The sequence below is a fragment of the Physella acuta genome, unplaced genomic scaffold (genome assembly GCF_028476545.2).
Source record: "Physella acuta isolate Inbredline_101_S28 unplaced genomic scaffold, ASM2847654v3 ptg000464l, whole genome shotgun sequence".
Lineage (NCBI taxonomy): Eukaryota > Metazoa > Mollusca > Gastropoda > Physidae > Physella > Physella acuta.
This window is the reverse complement of record NW_026731983.1, coordinates 669,906-692,034: the sequence shown is the minus strand read 5'-3', so window position 1 is coordinate 692,034 and position 22,129 is coordinate 669,906. Positions and strand designations below refer to the sequence as shown.

Genomic DNA, 22,129 nt, shown 5'->3' with positions numbered 1-22,129 from the left:
TATATATATATATATATATATATATATATATATATATATATATATATATATATTCAAATATGTATGTAAGTAAAATTACTGCTTCTATTTAACGGAAATTATTCCAAATTAGACAGAAGGCAGAGAATTTGATCTTTTATTTACATGTGAAATTTCATTTAACTATCTGAAATAGTACTCAAGTTATAGTCTTTTTGAAACATTGACAGTAGAAAAAGTTCCACTTCCGTTTATCGGAAATCGCTCAAAAATTGATACGTATCGACGATTTTGAAATAATACTTAAATATTAAATGTTATCAACTTAGCTTTAACGGTACTCAAGTTATCGTGTAACAGACACACGCAGACACATAATCAGACATACACACACACACACATACAAAAACCCACAGACATACGTACAAGATTGCAAAACTATGCTTTTCCGACTCAGGGATGTGTAAAACGTCGAGATTTGTAAAAATCTCGATTTTTTTTTAGCACGATTACAAGACTTTCTCTATACTTCGCATATACGAGAAAGTAAAAAAGCTAACGTAGTTTCTGTCTATTGAATGGTTTTCTAAATGGATTTTGAAGGTTTAGTCAAAAATGTTATGAAATATTACACGATCTTGCATGGGGGGGGGGGGGGGGGCACTTGATATTTTCGAGGGGGGAGGGGGCCGGGGGCGGACTAAATTTTCCGAGGTGGCGAACACTTGTAAAAGTATGTATTTTCTATATAAATTCCATTTCAGGCGGACGTCCATATTGTAACAGACCACCGTGCATGAACACTGTTGGACGTTCGTATGGATGCCTGTTTAATGGATGCATTCCAGGTAATATATCGGACAATCTGCTGAGTTTTGAGAATTATAATAGGCCTAAACTTTCTCCAATATTCTTACATAAAACAACATGAGATGGAAACTCGGGATACAGACATGATTGTTCATCCATTTTAATACTTTATTTTTTAAAATTAGAATAAAATCTCTAGAAACAAGAATTGCACACCAAGTGAACGCCAAATAAAATGTGCATAATATTGCAGAATTATTATTAGTAGGCTTACTTTATAAATTCACAAGCGTTTTTGTGAAAACGGAAATAGCAGCAAAAGTTACTACTTCCGTTCAACGGAAATTATTCCAAATTTAACAGAAGGCAGAGAATTTGAACTTTTACTTACATGTGAAATTTCATTTTTCTATCTGAAATAGAACAAAGGTATAGATTTTTGAAAAATTGAAAGTAGAAAACGTTACGCTTCCGGTTATCGGAAATTGCTGAAATGTTTACACGGATCTGCGATTTTGATATAATACTTATATTTGAAATTTCATCAACTTAGCTGTAACGGTGCTCAAGTTATCGTGTTTACAGACACACACACACACACAGACGAACAGACACACACACATACACAACACACTTACACACACACACAGACATACGGACAAGATTGCAAAGCTATGTTTTTTCGACTCAGAGAGGTGTAAAACGTCGAGATTTACAAACACAATTTTTTTTGCACTTCCCTCTTCGTCGTATATACCTGAAAATAAAAATCAAACACTATTTCCATCTCAGTTATTAATGAACTGAAATTATTTACTTGCAATAGTAAGAGAGAAACCTAGTTTCATTTTAAAGTAAAAAAAAACTTGAGGTAGTTTCTGTCTATTACATGGTTTTCTAAATGGATTCTAAAAGATTAGTCAAAAATTTTATGAAATATTACACGATCTTACGTAATTCGAATTTACAAATATGAGCGGGGGGTGGGGGTGGGAGAAGGGCACTTGATATTTTCGAGGGTGGCGGGTGGCGGACTAAATTTTCCGAGGTGGCGAACACTTATAAAAGTATATATTTTCTATATAAATTCCATTTCAGGCGGACGTCCATATTGCAACAGACCACCGTGCATGGATGCTATTGGACGTTCGTATGGATGCTTGTTTGACGGTCGCATTCCAGGTAATACATCGGACAATCTGCTGAGTTTTAAGAAATATATAAGGCCTTAACTTTCTCGAATATTCGAGTTTTACACATGCAGTGTTTCTTTTAGCCTTTTTTCTCTGGAGGGGGGGGGGGGGCATTTGATATCTTTTTTTTTTGGTTGCAGACAAAATTTCCGGGGCGTCGAACACTGGCAAAAGTATATATTTTCTATATAAATTCCATTTCAGGCGGACGTCCATATTGTAAAAGACCACCATGCATGAGTGCTTTTGGAGGTCCTAATGGCTGCTGCATGTTTGACAGTTCCAAAGCTTTTGATGCATCGGCTGATCTGCTGTGTTGTGAAAAATGTAAACAGCCAACTGGGAGACCAACCAATACACTTGGTGACTACTGTAGCTGTGATTGCTGTAGCTGTGATTGTTATTGCTGTGATACATATAGCATTGATTACTGTAGCTGTCATTGATGTAGTTCTGTAAGTCACGAATCTGAGTGCGGCAAGCAGCCAGAAAATCTTGCAAACTATTTTCCCCATCTAAATTTACACGTACGGGAGTGAGGTAAAGCTTAGATTGACATTATTAGATGTTCACAACATTAGAAGAAATCAATCGAATCAATTGCCTCCTATTTTTCTTTCCATGTAGAAACGCAAGGTGTATCGGAGGATCGTGGAAAGAACACTTCATTGGACCGGCATCTCGACGAAAGCTCTTCCTCATCATCAAATGAAAGGACATTCACGGACCTCTCGGGTAGTGTTTAAATATTTGATTAAACACCTTTTACATGTCACACTATTTTTCTACTGATGTTAATCAAGAGTGGACAAAATATCCACCTTAATTTTTGTGGCATCTTTAACTATCGTCTTACTCCTTTTTTTAAATGACTTGAGCCTATTTTACGAGAGCCAATAAGTCGGGGCCACTTTGATTGGGCCACTTTGACGGGGTCATTTTGACCGGGTCGTTTTGACGGGGGTCGATTTGACGGGGTCATATTATCCGGGCCGTTTTGATGAGGCCAATTTGTCCCGGGCCATTCTGACAGGACACCATTTATATATATATATATATATATATATATATATATATATATATATATATATATATATATATATATGCATTATTAATCGAAGACGTTATCTGTTGTTAGTACTTTATAAATTCACATGCGTTTTTGAGAAATCAGAAATAGCAAAAACTACTACTTCCGGTCAACGGAAATTACTCAAAATATGATGTAAGGCACTGAATGTGATCATTAAAGTACATGTGAAATTTCATTTATCTATTTGAAACAATACTCAAGTTATAGCCTTTTGAAAAATTTGAAAAATTCCATTTCAGGCGGACGTCCATATTGTAACAGACCACCATGCATGAGTGGTGTTGGAGGTCTTAATGGCTGCTGCATGTTTGACAGTTCCAAAGCTTTTGATGCATCGGTTGATCTGCTGTGTTGTGAAAAATGTAAAAAGCCAACTGGGAGACCAACCAATAAACTTGGTGACTACTGTAGCTGTGATTGCTGTAGCTGTGAATGATGTAGCTGTGATTGATGTAGCTGTGCATGATGTAGCTGTGATTGATGTAGCTGTGAATGATGTAGGTGTAATTGCTGTAGCTGTGATTGCTGTTGCTGTCATTGATGCAGCTGTAATTACCGTAACTGTGATTACTGTAGCTGTGATTGGTGTAGCTTTGATTGTTGTTTCTGTCATACATGTAGCTTTGATTACTGTAACTGTCATTGATGTAGCTGTCATTGGTGTAGATGCCATTGATGTAGCTGTCATTGATGTAGTTCTGTAAGTCACGAATCTGAGTGCGGCAAGCAGCCAGAAAATCTTGCAAACTATTTTCCCCATCTAAATTTACACGTACGGGAGTGAGGTAAAGCTTAGATTGACATTATTAGATGTTCACAACATTAGAAGAAATCAATCGAATCAATTGCCTCCTATTTTTCTTTCCATGTAGAAACGCAAGGTGTATCGGAGGATCGTGGAAAGAACACTTCATTGGACCGGCATCTCGACGAAAGCTCTTCCTCATCATCAAATGAAAGGACATTCACGGACCTCTCGGGTAGTGTTTAAATATTTGATTAAACACCTTTTACATGTCACACTATTTTTCTACTGATGTTAATCAAGAGTGGACAAAATATCCACCTTAATTTTTGTGGCATCTTTAACTATCGTCTTACTCCTTTTTTTAAATGACTTGAGCCTATTTTACGAGAGCCAATAAGTCGGGGCCACTTTGATTGGGCCACTTTGACGGGGTCATTTTGACCGGGTCGTTTTGACGGGGGTCGATTTGACGGGGTCATATTATCCGGGCCGTTTTGATGAGGCCAATTTGTCCCGGGCCATTCTGACAGGACACCATTTATATATATATATATATATATATATATATATATATATATATATATATATATATATATATATATATATATATATATATATATATATATATATATATATATATATATATGCATTATTAATCGAAGACGTTATCTGTTGTTAGTACTTTATAAATTCACATGCGTTTTTGAGAAATCAGAAATAGCAAAAACTACTACTTCCGGTCAACGGAAATTACTCAAAATATGATGTAAGGCACTGAATGTGATCATTAAAGTACATGTGAAATTTCATTTATCTATTTGAAACAATACTCAAGTTATAGCCTTTTGAAAAATTTGAAAAATTCCATTTCAGGCGGACGTCCATATTGTAACAGACCACCATGCATGAGTGGTGTTGGAGGTCTTAATGGCTGCTGCATGTTTGACAGTTCCAAAGCTTTTGATGCATCGGTTGATCTGCTGTGTTGTGAAAAATGTAAAAAGCCAACTGGGAGACCAACCAATAAACTTGGTGACTACTGTAGCTGTGATTGCTGTAGCTGTGAATGATGTAGCTGTGATTGATGTAGCTGTGCTTGATGTAGCTGTGATTGATGTAGCTGTGAATGATGTAGGTGTAATTGCTGTAGCTGTGATTGCTGTTGCTGTCATTGATGCAGCTGTAATTACCGTAGCTGTGATTACTGTAGCTGTGATTGGTGTAGCTTTGATTGTTGTTTCTGTCATACATGTAGCTTTGATTACTGTAACTGTCATTGATGTAGCTGTCATTGGTGTAGATGCCATTGATGTAGCTGTCATTGATGTAGTTCTGTAAGTCACGAATCTGAGTGCGGCAAGCAGCCAGAAAATCTTGCAAACTGTTTTCCCCATCTAAATTTACACGTATGGGAGTGATGTAAAGCTTAGATTGATATTATTAGATGTTCACAACATTAAAAGTGACCAATTTAATCAATTTCCTTCTTTTTTCTTTCCATGCAGTAAAGTTCGGTGTATCGGAGGATCGTGAAAAGACCAATTCAATTGACCGGCAGTTCGACGTAAGCTCTGCCTCATCATCAAAGGAAAGTTTATTCAAGAACCTTTCAGGTAGGGTTTAAATATTTGATTACACAACTTTGACATTTTACATAATTGTTTTACTCATATGAGCCGAGAGAGGACAAACTTTCCACCTTAATTTTTGTGACATATTTAACTATCGTCTAACTGCCGTTTTTAAAATAATGGTCACTGTTATTAAAATAAATGTGGTTATACAAACGTCAGTTGTTGTAGCTTGTGGGGTGAGTTCGTCATCGTGCTATTAAATTCCATATATATATATATATATATATATATATATATATATATATATATATATATATATATATATATATATATATATATACATATGGAAGTTAATAACACGAAGATAAAATGCAATGTATGTGTGTGTGTTTGTTTTTCAATTTGTTAGTCTGTCTTTTATGCAATACTACACCTTTCATCTGATAGCCATGAAACTTTGGGAAGTTGTTAAGAATACTACTGGGGAATTTTCCGGGGAAAAAAGAAATCAATTTCGCACGGGCGGCGTCACGGCAGGGTGCGATTTGGCGCCCTGGATATCGCGGGGACGGTCAAGCTAATATTGTATCTAACTTTCGCATATAATTAAAAAAATACGAGTTGGAATATATAAATATTACTTTGAAAACACCAAAAGAAGTAAAGTTCCTCTTTGAGAATGAAAGACCGATAGGGCGGATAACAAAGAGTTCATTTGTTTCTTAACCTCTGCATTTAATGGGTTTGTAATTCATTCCCACATAAATTCATTATTTTTTTCAATTAGATGATTAGTTAAGCGTTTTCTATTTAAAAAATTGAAATATTGCTTGAACCTAGATCTTGCAATTTTATTTTTAAACTAATTTATTTTGATTTTAAGATTTTGTTTGACAAAATTATGAAAGTTTTCATCGATGTTGATTGTACTTATATTAATACTATAATAGTGAATTTGAACGCATTTTCATTTTCTATTGCAACAATCTTTATTTTATACAATTTTATAAATAATGACTAATAATTAAGTTTTAAAGTAATTTTTTTATATCCTAATGCTTTCTTTATTTACTTTTGTGTTGTTATATATATATATATATATATATATATATATATATATATATATATATATATATATATATATATATATATATATATATATATAGTAATGCCCCTTCTTCTATATACATAGATGGCTGCAGGATAAATAATAGCAGACCACATACTGTAGGGCATGAAGAAAATTTGAAGGTAAGTCTGTATAAGCGTTCTTTTTTTATAATTTAGTTTGGTTTTTTTTTGAGAAGCATGTAAAGTGATATATATTTAAGTATGATACTGATGGCTCAAATATTATTTTACAGCATTTTTACTAAATATGGTAACTTAATTTCGAACCACTTATAATTCAACGATTTCGTAACTTTCAATATACATTCATCTCCAATTTCACATGTTGAGTCAGCCTAGACTGTAGATTAGACATTTATATATATATATAACTAATGTTTCCTAACTAATATAAAAAGGGAGATGGAAAGATTATAAACTATCAATTGCTTGACGACGGTTAACTGGTTAGTTTTTTGCTTGAGAGGTATCCACGGAATGTGTAGATCTTTTAGAGATCGCAAGTTAATGATCATGTTTCAAAACTATTTTCTCAGGAGATAAAAATTTTGCAGGAGTGAAAACATTGTGCTATTCCTATTTGCTGTCACTAAATGTTTTAACTGAACAAATATGAGAGGAAACTCTATATATTCTACAATAGCATTTTAAAATTAATGTTATTATTTTAGAAAAATAAAGTAATCAAGCAAATATTTTAAAAGCTACTTGTTTGCTTTATCTAAAACTCTCGCTACTTTTTTCCCTAGAATTTATGCCTCAGCTGCCTTGTGAGCGTACTATAAGACAGTGATAGATTTTTGTTATATTGATGGTGAAATTTTTACAACCCCCCCACCCCATTATGAAACAGACTAAGATCTAGTTTCTACCAATGGTTGTTGGATTTAGAAATTAATCGAATATAGTTTCTAGTAGTGAAATAATTACATTACCTTGAATATAAGTAGAACTATACCGTACTGATCAAAAGTTTGACTTTATTGTCATAGATACATTTTGTTTGCAAAATATGCTACTGTTTAGTTGAAATTTTAAGAATAAAGAAAGATATAACAAATATTAGATTTATAATGGTATAATGGTAAAAAAAAATTATTACAAATTATGAGTACTCAGAAATAAAAGGTATATTTTCTCCATCTTTTTGTTGTAAAAAAACAACTTTTAGTAGGGCTATCGAGTTTTGGTCAAACATAGAATTCTTGTTTCCCCTGGTGTCAGATATGCATTCAACTTTAGCTGAACTGGATAAAATAAATACCTTACGTTTGATGGATGCTATGCTACATATGTTTATATTTTACAGCTATCCGATATTTTGCTTCTCTGTTTCCAGAAAAGTATGAACATACAAACTAGGATCGATCTGCTCTTGATTGGAAAAACCGGGAATGGCAAAAGTGCGACTGGAAATTCCATTTTAGGGAAACGAAAGTTTGCGAGCGAGTCCGGTACATCTTCTGTGACGAAAGAGTTCGACGCCGATATCTCAGAACAGAACGGTCGCCAGATTAAAGTCGTGGATGGTCTGGCATTTTGTGACACAAGGCTGGATAATGAACGGTCAGTTCAGCAGTTGAATGAGGCAGCAAAATTGGCTCTGGCAGCCAATCCTGAAGGCTATCATGCTTTTCTTCTCATCCTGAAATACGGCAATAGGTTCACACGTGAAGAACAGGAGACGGTTGTGTTGTTAAAGAAAATATTCGGAGATGATTTTGTTAGTAATTATTGTTGTCTGATCTTGACATGCGGAGATGTTTTTCATCAAGATCAGAAAGAAACAGATTCAGTAAGATTGGACTTCTCAGACTGGTGCCAAAAACAAGATGGCTTCTTTAAGGATTTGCTCGAGGAGTGTTGCAATAGGGTGATTTTGTTTGATAATAAAACCAAAGACGAGAAAAAGAAAAAAGAACAAATTGATAATTTAATTCAAATGGTTGATGAGTTGAGATTTCGCGATCGACGTTATACGGAAGCTCACTATGAAAAGGCTCAGAAAATCAAAGATAATGTGGCAGCCAAACCAAAGGTGCTCACGACAAACGGCGAGACCACGGTCAAAGAAGAACGTCCAGTTGTTGACCAGCCGCAAGTCTCACATGAGACAGTAGACTTAGTCACACTTGACAAGATGTTGAGTCAAACCAATACTGTCCAGGTCTTACTGACCAAGCAGGAAGAATTTTCTGGAGCTCTTCAAGAACTTACTCAAACCTTGGATTCTCTACAAAAACAGGTTTCTGGTGAAAGCGCTATCTCTCGCAGATGTATTGAAGAAATACAACAAAGTCGACAACAGGAAGAAGAAATGAAACAGGTATTCGATAAAGAGCTGAAAAATCAAAGAGAGGATTATGAAAATCAGATTGAGGACTTAAAACGCGATGAGCAACAGAGGAAGGAAATAGAACGCAATCATCAGAAGGGATTTGAAGATCTGCTGCAACAGAGGCAAGACACGGAGCGCGGACCTCAAAGGATTCCCAGAGGAATGGAACAGGCAGGACAAGCACAGCAAGAAGGGGGAATGTTTGACCTCAAACATATTCTTTCGGAAAGCCTGAAACTGGTACAAGAAGGAGAGGGAACGTTTGACGCCAAAAATAATCTTTTGGAAAAACTGAAACTGGTACAAGAAGGACTGAAGCTAGTGGAGAATGAACAGATAAACTTAAGTCAGCAGCCGTCTTAAGTTTAGGTGAGAATCCCAGTGTTGCCTCAACCGTGTGTCACTAATGAGCTTTGTAAGTCAAAGTAAATTAGGCTGGTGGTGTTTAGGCGGCGGAGTTGTTCTTCTCTTCTTTTAATTAAAATAAAGTTACAGTATTTGCTCTGCAAAATACAAATGTTGTATAGAAAATGTTTATTTTCCAAATTTACGATTTAAAAAATAATCAGTTCTTTTCAGAGTTAATTCATTGAAGTAAGCGTATCAATAACAGTGTTTCTTCCAGACTTTTTTCTCCGGGGGTGCACTTAAAATTTTTTGGGCGGGCGGACAACAATTTCCGGGGGGCGGACACTGTCAAAAGTATATATTTTCTATATAAATTCCATTTCGTTCGGGGGAGATGCCTGGAAGAAACTCTGATCAATAAGACATTGCTCTTACAGACTAGAATGTCTTTTTTAAAGTTGCAATAAATTGCTTTTCCTTTCATTCTTTCTTTCTGGCTTGTGGTTGAATTGTTAGCACCAGTTTGGTTGTGTGCTATATTACTTTTAGGTATTACGTTTATTCATAGTGGACCCTTGAGGACGGTTACAAATATTTTATTTCGAAATCGATAACTATATTTTACATTTACTTAATTCAGAAGTTCAATTTAATATCAATTGTTAACCCTCATGGTGAAAGAATGCAGTAATTTATATAACTCGTATATAATCATTTGATCGAATAACAAATCAATTGAAGGGGGAGGGGTAGGCTCTGTTAAAAAAAAACTTTTTTAATACTCGTTAGGAAACAATTGTTTCTCTATAGCTGTTTTACAGTACATCTGCATACGTGTTTCCACTAAATTAAACCGGGAGTGATCTCCCCTAAACTTTCTCGAACATTCTTATATGAAACAACAGAGGATGGCGACTAGGAGCATAGACATGATTTTTATCCATTTTAAATACTTAAACTTTTTAAAATGGAATAAAATCTCGTAGAAAAAAAGAATTGCACACCAAGTGAACGCCAAATAAAATGTGCATGATAGTGCGGAATATTATGAGTACTTTATAAATTTACATGCATTTTCTGAGAAATTGGAAATGGCGTAAATTACTACTTTTGGTCAACGGAAATCGCTCAAAATTCGAAAGAAGGCAGGGTATTTGATATTTTACTTACATGCGAAATTTCATTTATCTATCTGAAATAGTACTCAAGTTATAGGCTTTTGAAAAATTTAAAGTAGAAAAAGTTCCACTTCCGTTTATCGGAAAGCGCACAAAAGTTTTTTCGGATCTACGATTTTGATATAATAGTTGTATATGAAATTTCATTAACCTAGCTGTTACGGTACTCAAGTTATCGTGTTTACACACACACACACACACACACGCGGACATAATTGGATACTCCATTATGCATAAAACACAAACATTTTGATAAATCTAGATTTTTAATTTTTGCCCGATTAAAATAAGTCCTGTATATCCCGTATGTTATGAAGGACTGAAGAGTAAAACGGTGAAAACTGTCAAAACTTCATGTGATTTTTGTGCACGATTACAATACTTTCTCTATACTCTGTATAAGAGAAAGTAAAAATTGGTGGAAAAATCTTGGTAACTATGACAATGGCGGCTATCGTGAAAAATCAACCCCTTCGTAGGATTTCCACCATTCATAAAATATTATATTTTGAGCCAAATAAACAATGAATTCATAATCTTCTACCATATTTTTGGATTACTCAGCCTCCTGACAACCCTTCAGATGGAAATTATTCCAAAAGTCTAGCTTTGCCAAGTTTGCCTCTATAGGTAGGTTCTAGCTCTCAATGAATTCCACTCAACAAAAGAGCTGATGTGTTTCTGGTAGTTTGAGAAGGTAACAAATCGGCCAAGAAATAAAATAATATATCTAATATAATATTCGGCACGTTACTCTACATGATTTTGGATACGCACCATGACTAGAAAAGCAAGCACCTTTTTGACTACCATCTACTGCAAATGAACTGATATGTGTACTTCGTCTCGTCAAAAGACGCCATTCTATTCTTACCATCTTTTTAATGAAAGATTTTCAAAGTAAAACCTGTAGGTTTAAGTGGTAAATAAATCGGTTGAATTTTTAAAACTTATTTAGCATTAGGTGGATGTTTAAATATACTATTGAAATATGTACTAGCACGTCTTTAGAAGTATTTAGCTCCATAAGCCGAAACAAATTAAATCAATTTTATTTTAATTGAATAGTTAAATCTAGTGGGTTAATCTAATCAGATCTAGATAAAATAAAATGAAAGGCACCAGCCACAAACAGAAAGATCTAGATCTAGACTATATAATATCAACAGAGTAGATGTTGCATTGGTTCCGTTAGTTTTTCTCTTCGTATATTAACACATCGCTGTGTTGAACATTGAAAATGCTGATGAAATCAAACTGTTCATTATGATTTATTGTTTTCAGTTTTAGAATAAAGTATAATCTATAGAATGTTTGGTATTACCTGTAGATTTGCCACGCAGGTTTTCTGTAGTGGGGGGGGGGGGGGGATAATAAGTCGAACACATGGACCTACTATATTGGTGTTGGCAAGATTAAAAGTTTGAAGTGATTTTAAATTGTTATTTGATCGTTTAAGCGTTTACCCCCCCCCCCTCCCCCCCTCCAGTGTTAAAACTTTTCAAAAAATTAATGCAACAAACTCTACCCACACTGGTTATCAATATTTATGGTATTTTAGCCCCAGCCATTTGCTAGCTGAGAACTAAAGAAAAATAGATTAAATCAGAGAGCATTCGGTTAAAGCCTTGTGGCCAAATCTACTCTTGTATTGATTTGCTCGATATATATATATATATATATATATATATATATATATATATATATATATATATATATATATATATATATATATATATATATATATATATATATATATATATATATATATATATATATTGTCTTAGCCAGGAACCTGTTATAGAGATGAGATATCTCACGGTCATTTCTACTTTAATGAAAAATATATAACCAATCTGAGATCATAAGGAAAGCTTCTATGATATTAATATGTATATTAAGCTACTTTCTCCACTGTTGAAGAGCATGAGGCAGTTACGGGAATCTATGATGCGCTCGTGCTTTATGAAAATATTCAGTTATCAGTGATTTTCTAGAGTTCAGACTGGTGCATTAATGTTATGTTCTTTCATCGCGTCGTAGGTCGTTACTCCTAAAAAAAAAAAAAAAAAAAAAAAAATATATATATATATATATATATATATATGTATATATATATATATATATATAAAGATGTCTAGTACAGAGATAGCCTTTCCATTATTTTCAAAAAGTCTAATTTCACCATCTGTTTTCATAACACCGAAAAACAAAAGCAAAAAGATTTTAGAGAAATCATAGACTAATTAGAAAAAAATAATAAATAATATAAATAATCTTAACATTTTTCTCTTTTAATTATGAACATTAACATATACTAATCAATGCGGTAGTAATACAAAAAAGATTAACTTAAATTGTTGTTGAGTTAAATATATTTTCAAATTACCTCCCTTGAAAAAAATTACCAAAAAAAAAAGTTGAATTAATTAGTTTTTTCGACCTACTTTTATGGAAATGTATCCATTTTTTCTAGGAATATAAACTAAAATGATATTTGACATTGATCTTTTTAATATGTTTTAGCAATGTGCGAATATTTAATATTTTCATAACGTTATGCAAAAAAGTAAACACAGTGTCATTTATAAAATTGCTCTATGCCGCTATATAAACAAACCCTACTCTATTACTTATAATAAGACACTGCGGTGCACTGAAAAGCACAGCATGGTGCGAATGTTTATTTTTATAGTCCCAAAATCTATAGCGATGACGGACGGAAGGAAGGAAGGAAGGAAGGACAGACACAGCCCGCTTATATTATAGATTATATTATAGATTAGCACGTTACCCGAAGGCATTGTCATATTAGTTATGTTGTGTTTATTAAGTAAAATCTTAAACCGTGAAAATGTTGCGTATCTCTATTCTGTATCTATTCTTTACTCGCAATTTGTTATGAAAGTCTATGAGCTTTCAATGAAAAGATATGTTATATTAAATTAATTATTATTATGAGATTTAAATTAAACATTGCAAAAACAGCAATATTTATCATCTAATTTTATTAATATATTAATTGACTTAAGAGTTTTCTTTTATACCATCACTACATTTAATAAAAATTCAAAATATAATGTCGGAAATAGCTACTTTTGTAAATCTTAAAGCACGTTTTACTGATTCTCTTGCTCACAACAACTCTGGCATCACGGGAAACAATGCTACTCACGATCAAACCTGACTAGTATATACATAGACTGGACACAAGATCAAACCTGACTAGTTGATACACAAGATCCAACCTGACTAGTTGATACACAACACAAGATCAAACCTGACTAGTTGATACACAACACAAGATCCAAACTGACTAGTTGATACACAACACAAGATCAAACCTGACAAGTTGATACACAACACAAGATCCAACCTGACTAGTTGATACACAACACAAGATCAAACCTGACTAGTTGATACACAACACAAGATCAAACCTGACTAGTTGATACACAACACAAGATCAAACCTGACTAGTTGATACACAACACAAGATCAAACCTGACAAGTTGATACACAACACAAGATCAAACCTGACTAGTTGAGTTGATACACAACACAAGATCAAACCTGACTAGTTGAGTTGGTACACAACACAAGATTAAACCTGACTAGTTGATACACAAGACAAGATCAAACCTGACAAGTTGATACACAACACAAGATCAAACCTGACTAGTTGATACACAATACAAGATCAAACCTGACTAGTTGATACACAGAACCAACACAAGATCAAACCTGACTAGTTTATACACAGCACAAGATCAAACCTGATCAAAGTCGGACCGAACTAGAATAACCTATATGTTTAGGTTGCACACCATGTTTATGGTTAAGGTTGCACATCCTGATTTTGAAAAGTAAGCACTCGTTCTGATTTAAGCGGTACGCGATAATGAACCATGTATTTACACCATCTTGTCCACTAACAACATTTAAATTGATATTTAATGATAAAACATATTTAAATTTATAAATTTCGATCGGCCAGAGGTTTACTTGGTAATAAAATACATATTTGAATTTTACAATCATAATTAAAATTGGTAGTTATTAATAGTTCATGTACCATGTAATTCATACAAGTTCCAAACCTTCTAAAATATTCAGTCATACCCTATATCTAACCACTAATAAAATGAGTTTCAAACGATAGGAAATTTACCGCAGTTTATTATTTAAGCTCAAAGCTGTGGATGCTGAGTGCGGTGGATGTGCTAAGCTGAGAGCCGCTGGTTGTGCTAAGCTGAGAGCCGCTGGATGTGCTAAACGTAGAGCCGGTGGATGTGGTGAGTATTTGGTTTTGAAAAGGTAACGTATTTAGTTTTGATTCTCACTAAGTTTCTTCTTTTTTCTATTTGTACATAGAATAATTTGGTTCACGCCTGCAAACAGTGATTCTCTCATATGGAAATAGTAATTCAGTATTAAATTTATATACTGCACATGAAATCATCTAGAGCACATTACAAGAGTGCTGTAGGGACATATAACTCCACAGTAGACCAATCCAGATACAACAAGACGTCACCAAGTGAGCAGTAGTGCACCCTAAGGAGTCGGGATAATCTAGTTTTAGACGTGATCTTGCACAACATTGCAAGTAAATTTGCTCTCTCAAATCTGGTGGCCCAGGCGGAGTAGAGTTCACCTATTTATGTGACCAAGGCATATGATGTGACCGTAAATAGGGTCAGATACCCATCAGAGCTGGTTTATTGCAGCAACATCATGAATTCTCGAGATCTAGTGCTGAAGATATTAGATGACCGTACATGATATGTTTATGGTTTTGTTAGTCAAACGTGTAAAGCATGCAGACCTACTGTTGCCGATGTTTAAAGTTGCCAAATATTTTCCCCATTTAGAAGCTACAAACGGCAGTAATGTGAAGCGCAAAAAACAAATTGTTTATTCTTAGCTGTGCGAAACATTTAAAGTAATACATTAAATCCACTAATTTTCTTTTAAACAGATACATCTTGTTGTGTTTAGCTGAAAAGGGTTCTTCAAAAATGGAACCAGGTAGCCTATAGTTTAAATTCTACACATAGATTTTGAATATTAATTTATATAATGTACTTACTTAATCGTCGTCACTCCCTGTTGAGTAAAGGGCAGCAACAAATCTTCGCCATTTCACTCTGTCCTGGTTGAGCCACTTCAATTTATGCCAGGTCTTGCCAGTAGCCTGCACTTCTTCCATCTCTCACCTCCATGCTCTCAGTTTATCATATAAATGATGTTAGTACAGTGATCTTAAGCACCATAGTTTTACTTTAAGGATACATACATGCTTAACCCACACCAGTGGTTCCCATACAGAGCAGTATCGCTACCCGAGGGTGGGAGTGTTTGGGTTGGTTTTGGGGTTAATAGAAAGATGTATTGCATTGAGGGGTTTGAAAATTAAACGTGTGTCTTCTACAAAGACAGTTCAGAAAGGTTTGTTTTAAGAATATCATTAACAAAAACAACAGATTGTCGACTGCGGAAGAGTACCCTAGGCCGCTAAATCATGTATACTTTCTATGAATGCGAATCACCGCCTTTTATATAAAACTATAAAAATTAACAGCTTAGTGGGCAAGAGGAAAAGAATAGGCGATGACTGTAGGGCCTATACATATATACATATATACATATATATATATATATATATATATATATATATGCCGGTAGACTTTCTTCGGTGGGGGAGGTGGGTGGCTCCGAAGAGATGCCTAGAAAAACTCTGACACTAGTACCAGATCTGTAGACTTACAGTCCGTACATGCATTTAAATTCGTACTTGTTTCTAGATCTACTTAACATTTCATCTATTTTTACTTTCTCGTATATACGTAGTATAGAGAAAGTCTTGTAATCGTTAAAAAAAATCGAGATTTTTTCAAATCTCGACGTTTTACACCTCACTGATACGGAAAACATAATTTTGCAATCTTGTCCGTATGTCTGTGTGTGTGTCTGTCTATCTGTCTGTGTGTGTGTCCGTGTGTAAACACAATAACTCGAGTACAGTTACAGCTAGGTTGATGAAATTTCATATATAAGTATTTTATCAAAATCGTAGATCCGTATCAACTTTTGAGCGATTAACAATAATCGGAAGTGGTACTTTTCCTACTTTGAATTTTTCAAAAGCCTATAACTTGAGAACTATTTTAGATAGATAAATGAAATTTCACATGTATGTAAAAGCTCTAATTCTCTACCTTCTCTGATTGTGAGTAATTTCCGTTGACCGGAAGTAGTAATTTACGCTACTTCCGATTTCTCAAAAAACGAATGTTAATACTAATAATGTAAGTACTAATAATATTGCGCACTATTATGCACTTTTTTATTCCCATGTTTTCTTTAACTTGCTTTCGAGTCTGTTTGTTTGGTTTTCCAATCAAATCTTGCGATCGAAATTTCGGGCAATTCCCAGTTAGCTAGCGCGCTGAAATTTTCAGGGAAGCTTTGTTTCCGATGACAATACTATATTCAATTGTTATTATTACTAAATCTATTATGGAAACATTTTATTGATCATTTTAGACCCCTATATATTTGTACAAAAAAGGGACATAACCTAGTAATTGTAATTTGATGAAAACATGGTTCGGTACATTCCCTCTTGTGGCTTACTGAAGGAGATTGGAAAAGGCACGTGTTTTTTACGAGTTGTCTTCGTTTACCCCAAAAAAAGTGAATGTGACAAGATAAAATCGATAGCAAGATTTGAATGCAAACAAACAGACAAAGACTAACAAGTAGAAAATAATTATCATTAAAAAAGGTTTTAAAATACACGTTTTCTGATTGAACTAAAAAGTAGAAAATAAATGCTATACATCACAATAACGCAAGCGATCACTCTACTATAAGCGATGAAAAACGTGGGGCGCCGTGATTTTCTTACAGTTTCTAATACTGTTGACTCTCTACAAGCTCCCTAATAAAAGTCAATAGTATTATCTAATCAATAGTAATATAACTTTTACATCTTATATTAACAATGACCGATAAAAAACTTTTACTTCGGCGCCCCACGTTTTTCATCGCTTATAGTTGAGTGATCGCTTGCATTATTGTGATGTATAGCATTTATTTTCTACTGTTTAGTTCAATCAGAAAACGTGGGTTTTTTAAAACTTTTTAATGATAATTATTTGGTTTTCACTTGGTGTGCAATTAATTTGTCTACGAGATTTTATTCTATTTTTAAAACTTTAAGTATTTAAAATGGATTAAAAATCATGTCTATAGCCCGAGTTCCCATCCTCTGATATATTATATAAGAGTATTCGAGAAAGTTTAGGGGAGATCACTCCCGGTTTATTTCATTATGCAATCTCACACCAAATGAATTTCATATAGGATGTAGCATTCCTTACAACACAGGCGGATATTCATCTAGTATGAGACCTTGTATAAGACCGCCTGCTTTTGGACGTCCTTGTGGCTGCACATTTGACGGTTCCATTCCAGGTTATACATCGGCTTATCTGTTGAGTTTTGTTAAATATAATAGGCCTAAACTTTCTCGAATATTCTTATATGAAACATAGGGATTGACTACTTCCGGTCAACGGAAATTATTCAAAATTTGACAGAAGGCAGAAACATTTTACTTACATGTGAAAGTTCATTTATCTATCTGTAAAAGAACTCCAGCTATAGGCTTTTAAAAAATTAAAGTAGAAAAAGTTCCACTTCCGGTTATCGGAAATCGCTCAAAAGTTGATGCGGATCTCCGATTTTGATATAATACTTTTATATGAAATTTGATCAACCTAGTTGTAACTGTACTCAAGTTATCGTGTTTACAGACACACACATACACACACACACACACACACAAGCTTGCAAAACTATGTTTTTCCTCAGGGAGTCGTAAAATGTCCAGATTTCGATTTTTTTGCGCGGTTACAAGACTTTCTCTATCCTTCGTGTATACGATAAAGTAAAAATCAAGCACTATTTCCGTTTCAGTTATTAATGAACTGATATAGTTAACTCGCCTAGCAAAAGAAAAATCTAGTTTCAGTTTAAAAGCCAAAATAAGTTAACGCAGCTTATGTATATTGAATGGTTTTCTAAATAGATTCCGAAGTTTTAGTCAAAAACGATCTTGCGTAATTCGAGTTTTACACATGCAGTGTTTCTTTCAGACTTTTTCTCCGGGGAGGGGGGAGGTGTTCACTGGATATTTTATTTTGGTGGCGGACAAAATTTTCCGGGGCGGCGAACAAGTGAAAAAGATTATATTTTCTATATAAATTCCATTTCAGGCCCACGTCCGTACAGGCCACCTGGCCTGAATCCGTATGGAAGTCCTTATGAATACGGTATGTTTAACAATCCATGTGATACATCGTCTCATCTGTGTTTTGAGACATGTAATAGGCCTACTTTAAGACCAACTGGGAAACATGGTGACTATGGAAGCTGTAATTGCTGTAGCTGTAATTGATAAAGCGGTGATTGATGTAGCTGTGATTGATGTAGCTGTGATTGATGTAGCAGTCATTGATGTAGCTGTGATTGATGTAGATGTGATTGCTGTAGCTGTGATTGCTGTAGCAGTAATTGATGTAGCTGTGATTGATGTAGATGTGATTGCTGTAGCTGTGATTGCTGTAGCAGTAATCGATGTAGCAATGATTGATGTAGATGTGATTGCTGTAGCAGTGATTGATGTAACTGTGATTGATGTAGCTGTGAATGATGAAGCTGTGATTGATGTAGCTGTGATTTATGTAGCTGTGATTGATGTAGCTGTGATTGATGTAGATCTGATTGCTGTAGCAGTGATTGATATAACTGTGATTGATGTAGCTGTGATTGGCGAAGCTGTGATTGATGTAGCTGTGATTGATGTAGCTGTGATTGATGTAGCTGTGATTGATGTGTTCACTGGATATTTTATTTTGGTGGCGGACAAAATTTTCCGGGGCGGCGAACAAGTGAAAAAGATTATATTTTCTAAATAAATTCCATTTCAGGCCCACGTCCCTACAGTCCACCTGGCCTGAATCCGTATGGAAGTCCTTATGAATACGGTATGTTTAACAATCCATGTGATACATCGTCTCATCTGTGTTTTGAGACATGTAATAGGCCTACTTTAAGACCAACTGGGAAACATGGTGACTATGGAAGCTGTAATTGCTGTAGCTGTAATTGATGTAGCGGTGATTGATGTAGCTTTGATTGATGTAGCTATGATTGATGTAGCTGTGATTGATGTAGATGTGATTGCTGTAGCTGTGATTGCTGTAGCAGTAATTGATGTAGTTGTGATTGATGTAGATGTTTTTGCTGTAGCAGTGATTGATGTAACTGTGATTGATGCAGCTGTGAATGATGAAGCTGTGATTGATGCAGCTGTGATTTATGTAGCTGTGATTGATGTAGCTGTGATTGATGTAGATGTGTGTGCTGTAGCAGTGATTGATATAACTGTGATTGATGTAGCTGTGATTGGTGAAGCTGTGATTGATGTAGCTGTGATTGATGTAGCTGTGATTGATGTGTTCACTGGATATTTTATTTTGGTGGCGGACAAAATTTTCCGGGGCGGCGAACAAGTGAAAAAGATTATATTTTCTAAATAAATTCCATTTCAGGCCCACGTCCCTACAGTCCACCTGGCCTGAATCCGTATGGAAGTCCTTATGAATACGGTATGTTTAACAATCCATGTGATACATCGTCTCATCTGTGTTTTGAGACATGTAATAGGCCTACTTTAAGACCAACTGGGAAACATGGTGACTATGGAAGCTGTAATTGCTGTAGCTGTAATTGATGTAGCGGTGATTGATGTAGCTTTGATTGATGTAGCTATGATTGATGTAGCTGTGATTGATGTAGATGTGATTGCTGTAGCTGTGATTGCTGTAGCAGTAATTGATGTAGCTGTGATTGATGTAGCTGTGATTGATGTAGATGTGATTGCTGTAGCTGTAATTGATGTAGCGGTGATTGATGTAGCAGTCATTGATGTAGCTGTGATTGATGTAGATGTGATTGCTGTAGCTGTGATTGCTGTAGCAGTAATTGATGTAGCTGTGATTGATGTAGATGTGATTGATGTAGCTGTGATTGGTGAAGCTGTGATTGATGTATTTGTGATTGATGTAGCTGTGATTGATGTGTTCACTGGATATTTTATTTTGTTGGCGGACACAATTTTCCGGGGCAGCGAACAAGTGAAAAAGATTATATTTTCTATATAAATTCCATTTCAGGCCCACGTCCCTACAGGCCACCTGGCCTGAATCCGTATGGAAGTCCTTATGAATACGGTATGTTTAACAATCCATGTGATACATCGTCTCATCTTTGTTTTGAGACATGTAATAGGCCTACTTTAAGACCAACTGGGAAACATGATGACTATGGAAGCTGTAATTGCTGTAGCTGTAATTGATGTAGCGGTGATTGATGTAGCTGTGATTGATGTAGCTGTGATTGATGTAGCAGTCATTGATGTAGCTGTGATTGATGTAGATGTGATTGCTGTAGCTGTGATTGCTGTAGCAGTAATTGATGTAGCTGTGATTGATGTAGATGTGATTGCTGTAGCTGTGATTGCTGTAGCAGTAATTGATGTAGCTGTGATTGATGTAGATGTGATTGCTGTAGCAGTTATTGATGTAACTGTGATTGATGTAGCTGTGAATGATGAAGCTGTGATTGATGTAGCTGTGATTTATGTAACTGTGATTGATGTAGCTGTGATTGATGTAGATGTGATTGCTGTAGCAGTGATTGATATAACTGTGATTGATGTAGCTGTGATTGGTGAAGCTGTGATTGATGTAGCTGTGATTGATGTAGCTGTGATTGATGTGTTCACTGGATATTTTATTTTGGTGGCGGACACAATTTTCCGGGGCGGCGAACAAGTGAAAAAGATTATATTTTCTATATAAATTCCATTTCAGGCCCACGTCCCTACAGTCCACCTGGCCTGAATCCGTATGGAAGTCCTTATGAATACGGTATGTTTAACAATCCATGTGATACATCTTCTCATCTGTGTTTTAAGACATGTAATAGGCCTACTTTAAGACCAACTGGGAAACATGGTGACTATGGAAGCTGTAACTTCTGTAGCTGTAATTGATGTAGCGGTGATTGATGTAGCTGTGATTGATGTAGCTGTGATTGATGTAGCTGTGATTGATGTAGATGTTATTGCTGTAGCTGTAATTGATGTAACGGTGATTGATGTAGCAGTCATTGATGTAGCTGTGATTGATGTAGATGTGATTGCTGTAGCTGTGATTGCTGTAGCAGTAATTGATGTAGCTGTGATTGATGTAGATGTGATTGATGTAGCTGTGATTGGTGAAGCTGTGATTGATGTATTTGTGATTGATGTAGCTGTGATTGATGTGTTCACTGGATATTTTATTTTGGTGGCGGACACAATTTTCCGGGGCAGCGAACAAGTGAAAAAGATTATATTTTCTATATAAATTCCATTTCAGGCCCACGTCCCTACAGGCCACCTGGCCTGAATCCGTATGGAAGTCCTTATGAATACGGTATGTTTAACAATCCATGTGATACATCGTCTCATCTTTGTTTTGAGACATGTAATAGGCCTACTTTAAGACCAACTGGGAAACATGGTGACTATGGAAGCTGTAATTGCTGTAGCTGTAATTGATGTAGCGGTGATTGATGTAGCTTTGATTGATGTAGCTATGATTGATGTAGCTGTGATTGA

At 35.0% G+C, this 22,129-nt stretch overlaps 1 protein-coding gene across 4 annotated transcripts in view; it reads left to right on the top strand.

Moving 5' to 3' along the window:
- LOC131943627 (uncharacterized) overlaps positions 1–9,325 on the top strand; it is a 78,315-nt gene extending 68,990 nt beyond the window's left edge. For all 4 annotated transcript variants that reach the window (XM_059303825.1, XM_059303828.1, XM_059303827.1 and 1 more), the window contains 10 exons: positions 744–827; positions 1,888–1,971; positions 2,187–2,345; positions 2,610–2,717; positions 3,315–3,473; positions 3,948–4,055; positions 4,697–4,855; positions 5,329–5,436; positions 6,590–6,648; positions 7,868–9,325. In XM_059303825.1, the coding sequence (XP_059159808.1) occupies positions 744–827; positions 1,888–1,971; positions 2,187–2,345; positions 2,610–2,717; positions 3,315–3,473; positions 3,948–4,055; positions 4,697–4,855; positions 5,329–5,436; positions 6,590–6,648; positions 7,868–9,229 (2,390 nt within the window). In that variant the 3' untranslated portion in view covers positions 9,230–9,325. The remainder of the gene's footprint in view (positions 1–743; positions 828–1,887; positions 1,972–2,186; positions 2,346–2,609; positions 2,718–3,314; positions 3,474–3,947; positions 4,056–4,696; positions 4,856–5,328; positions 5,437–6,589; positions 6,649–7,867) is intronic.
- Positions 9,326–22,129: the final 12,804 nt, after the last annotated feature.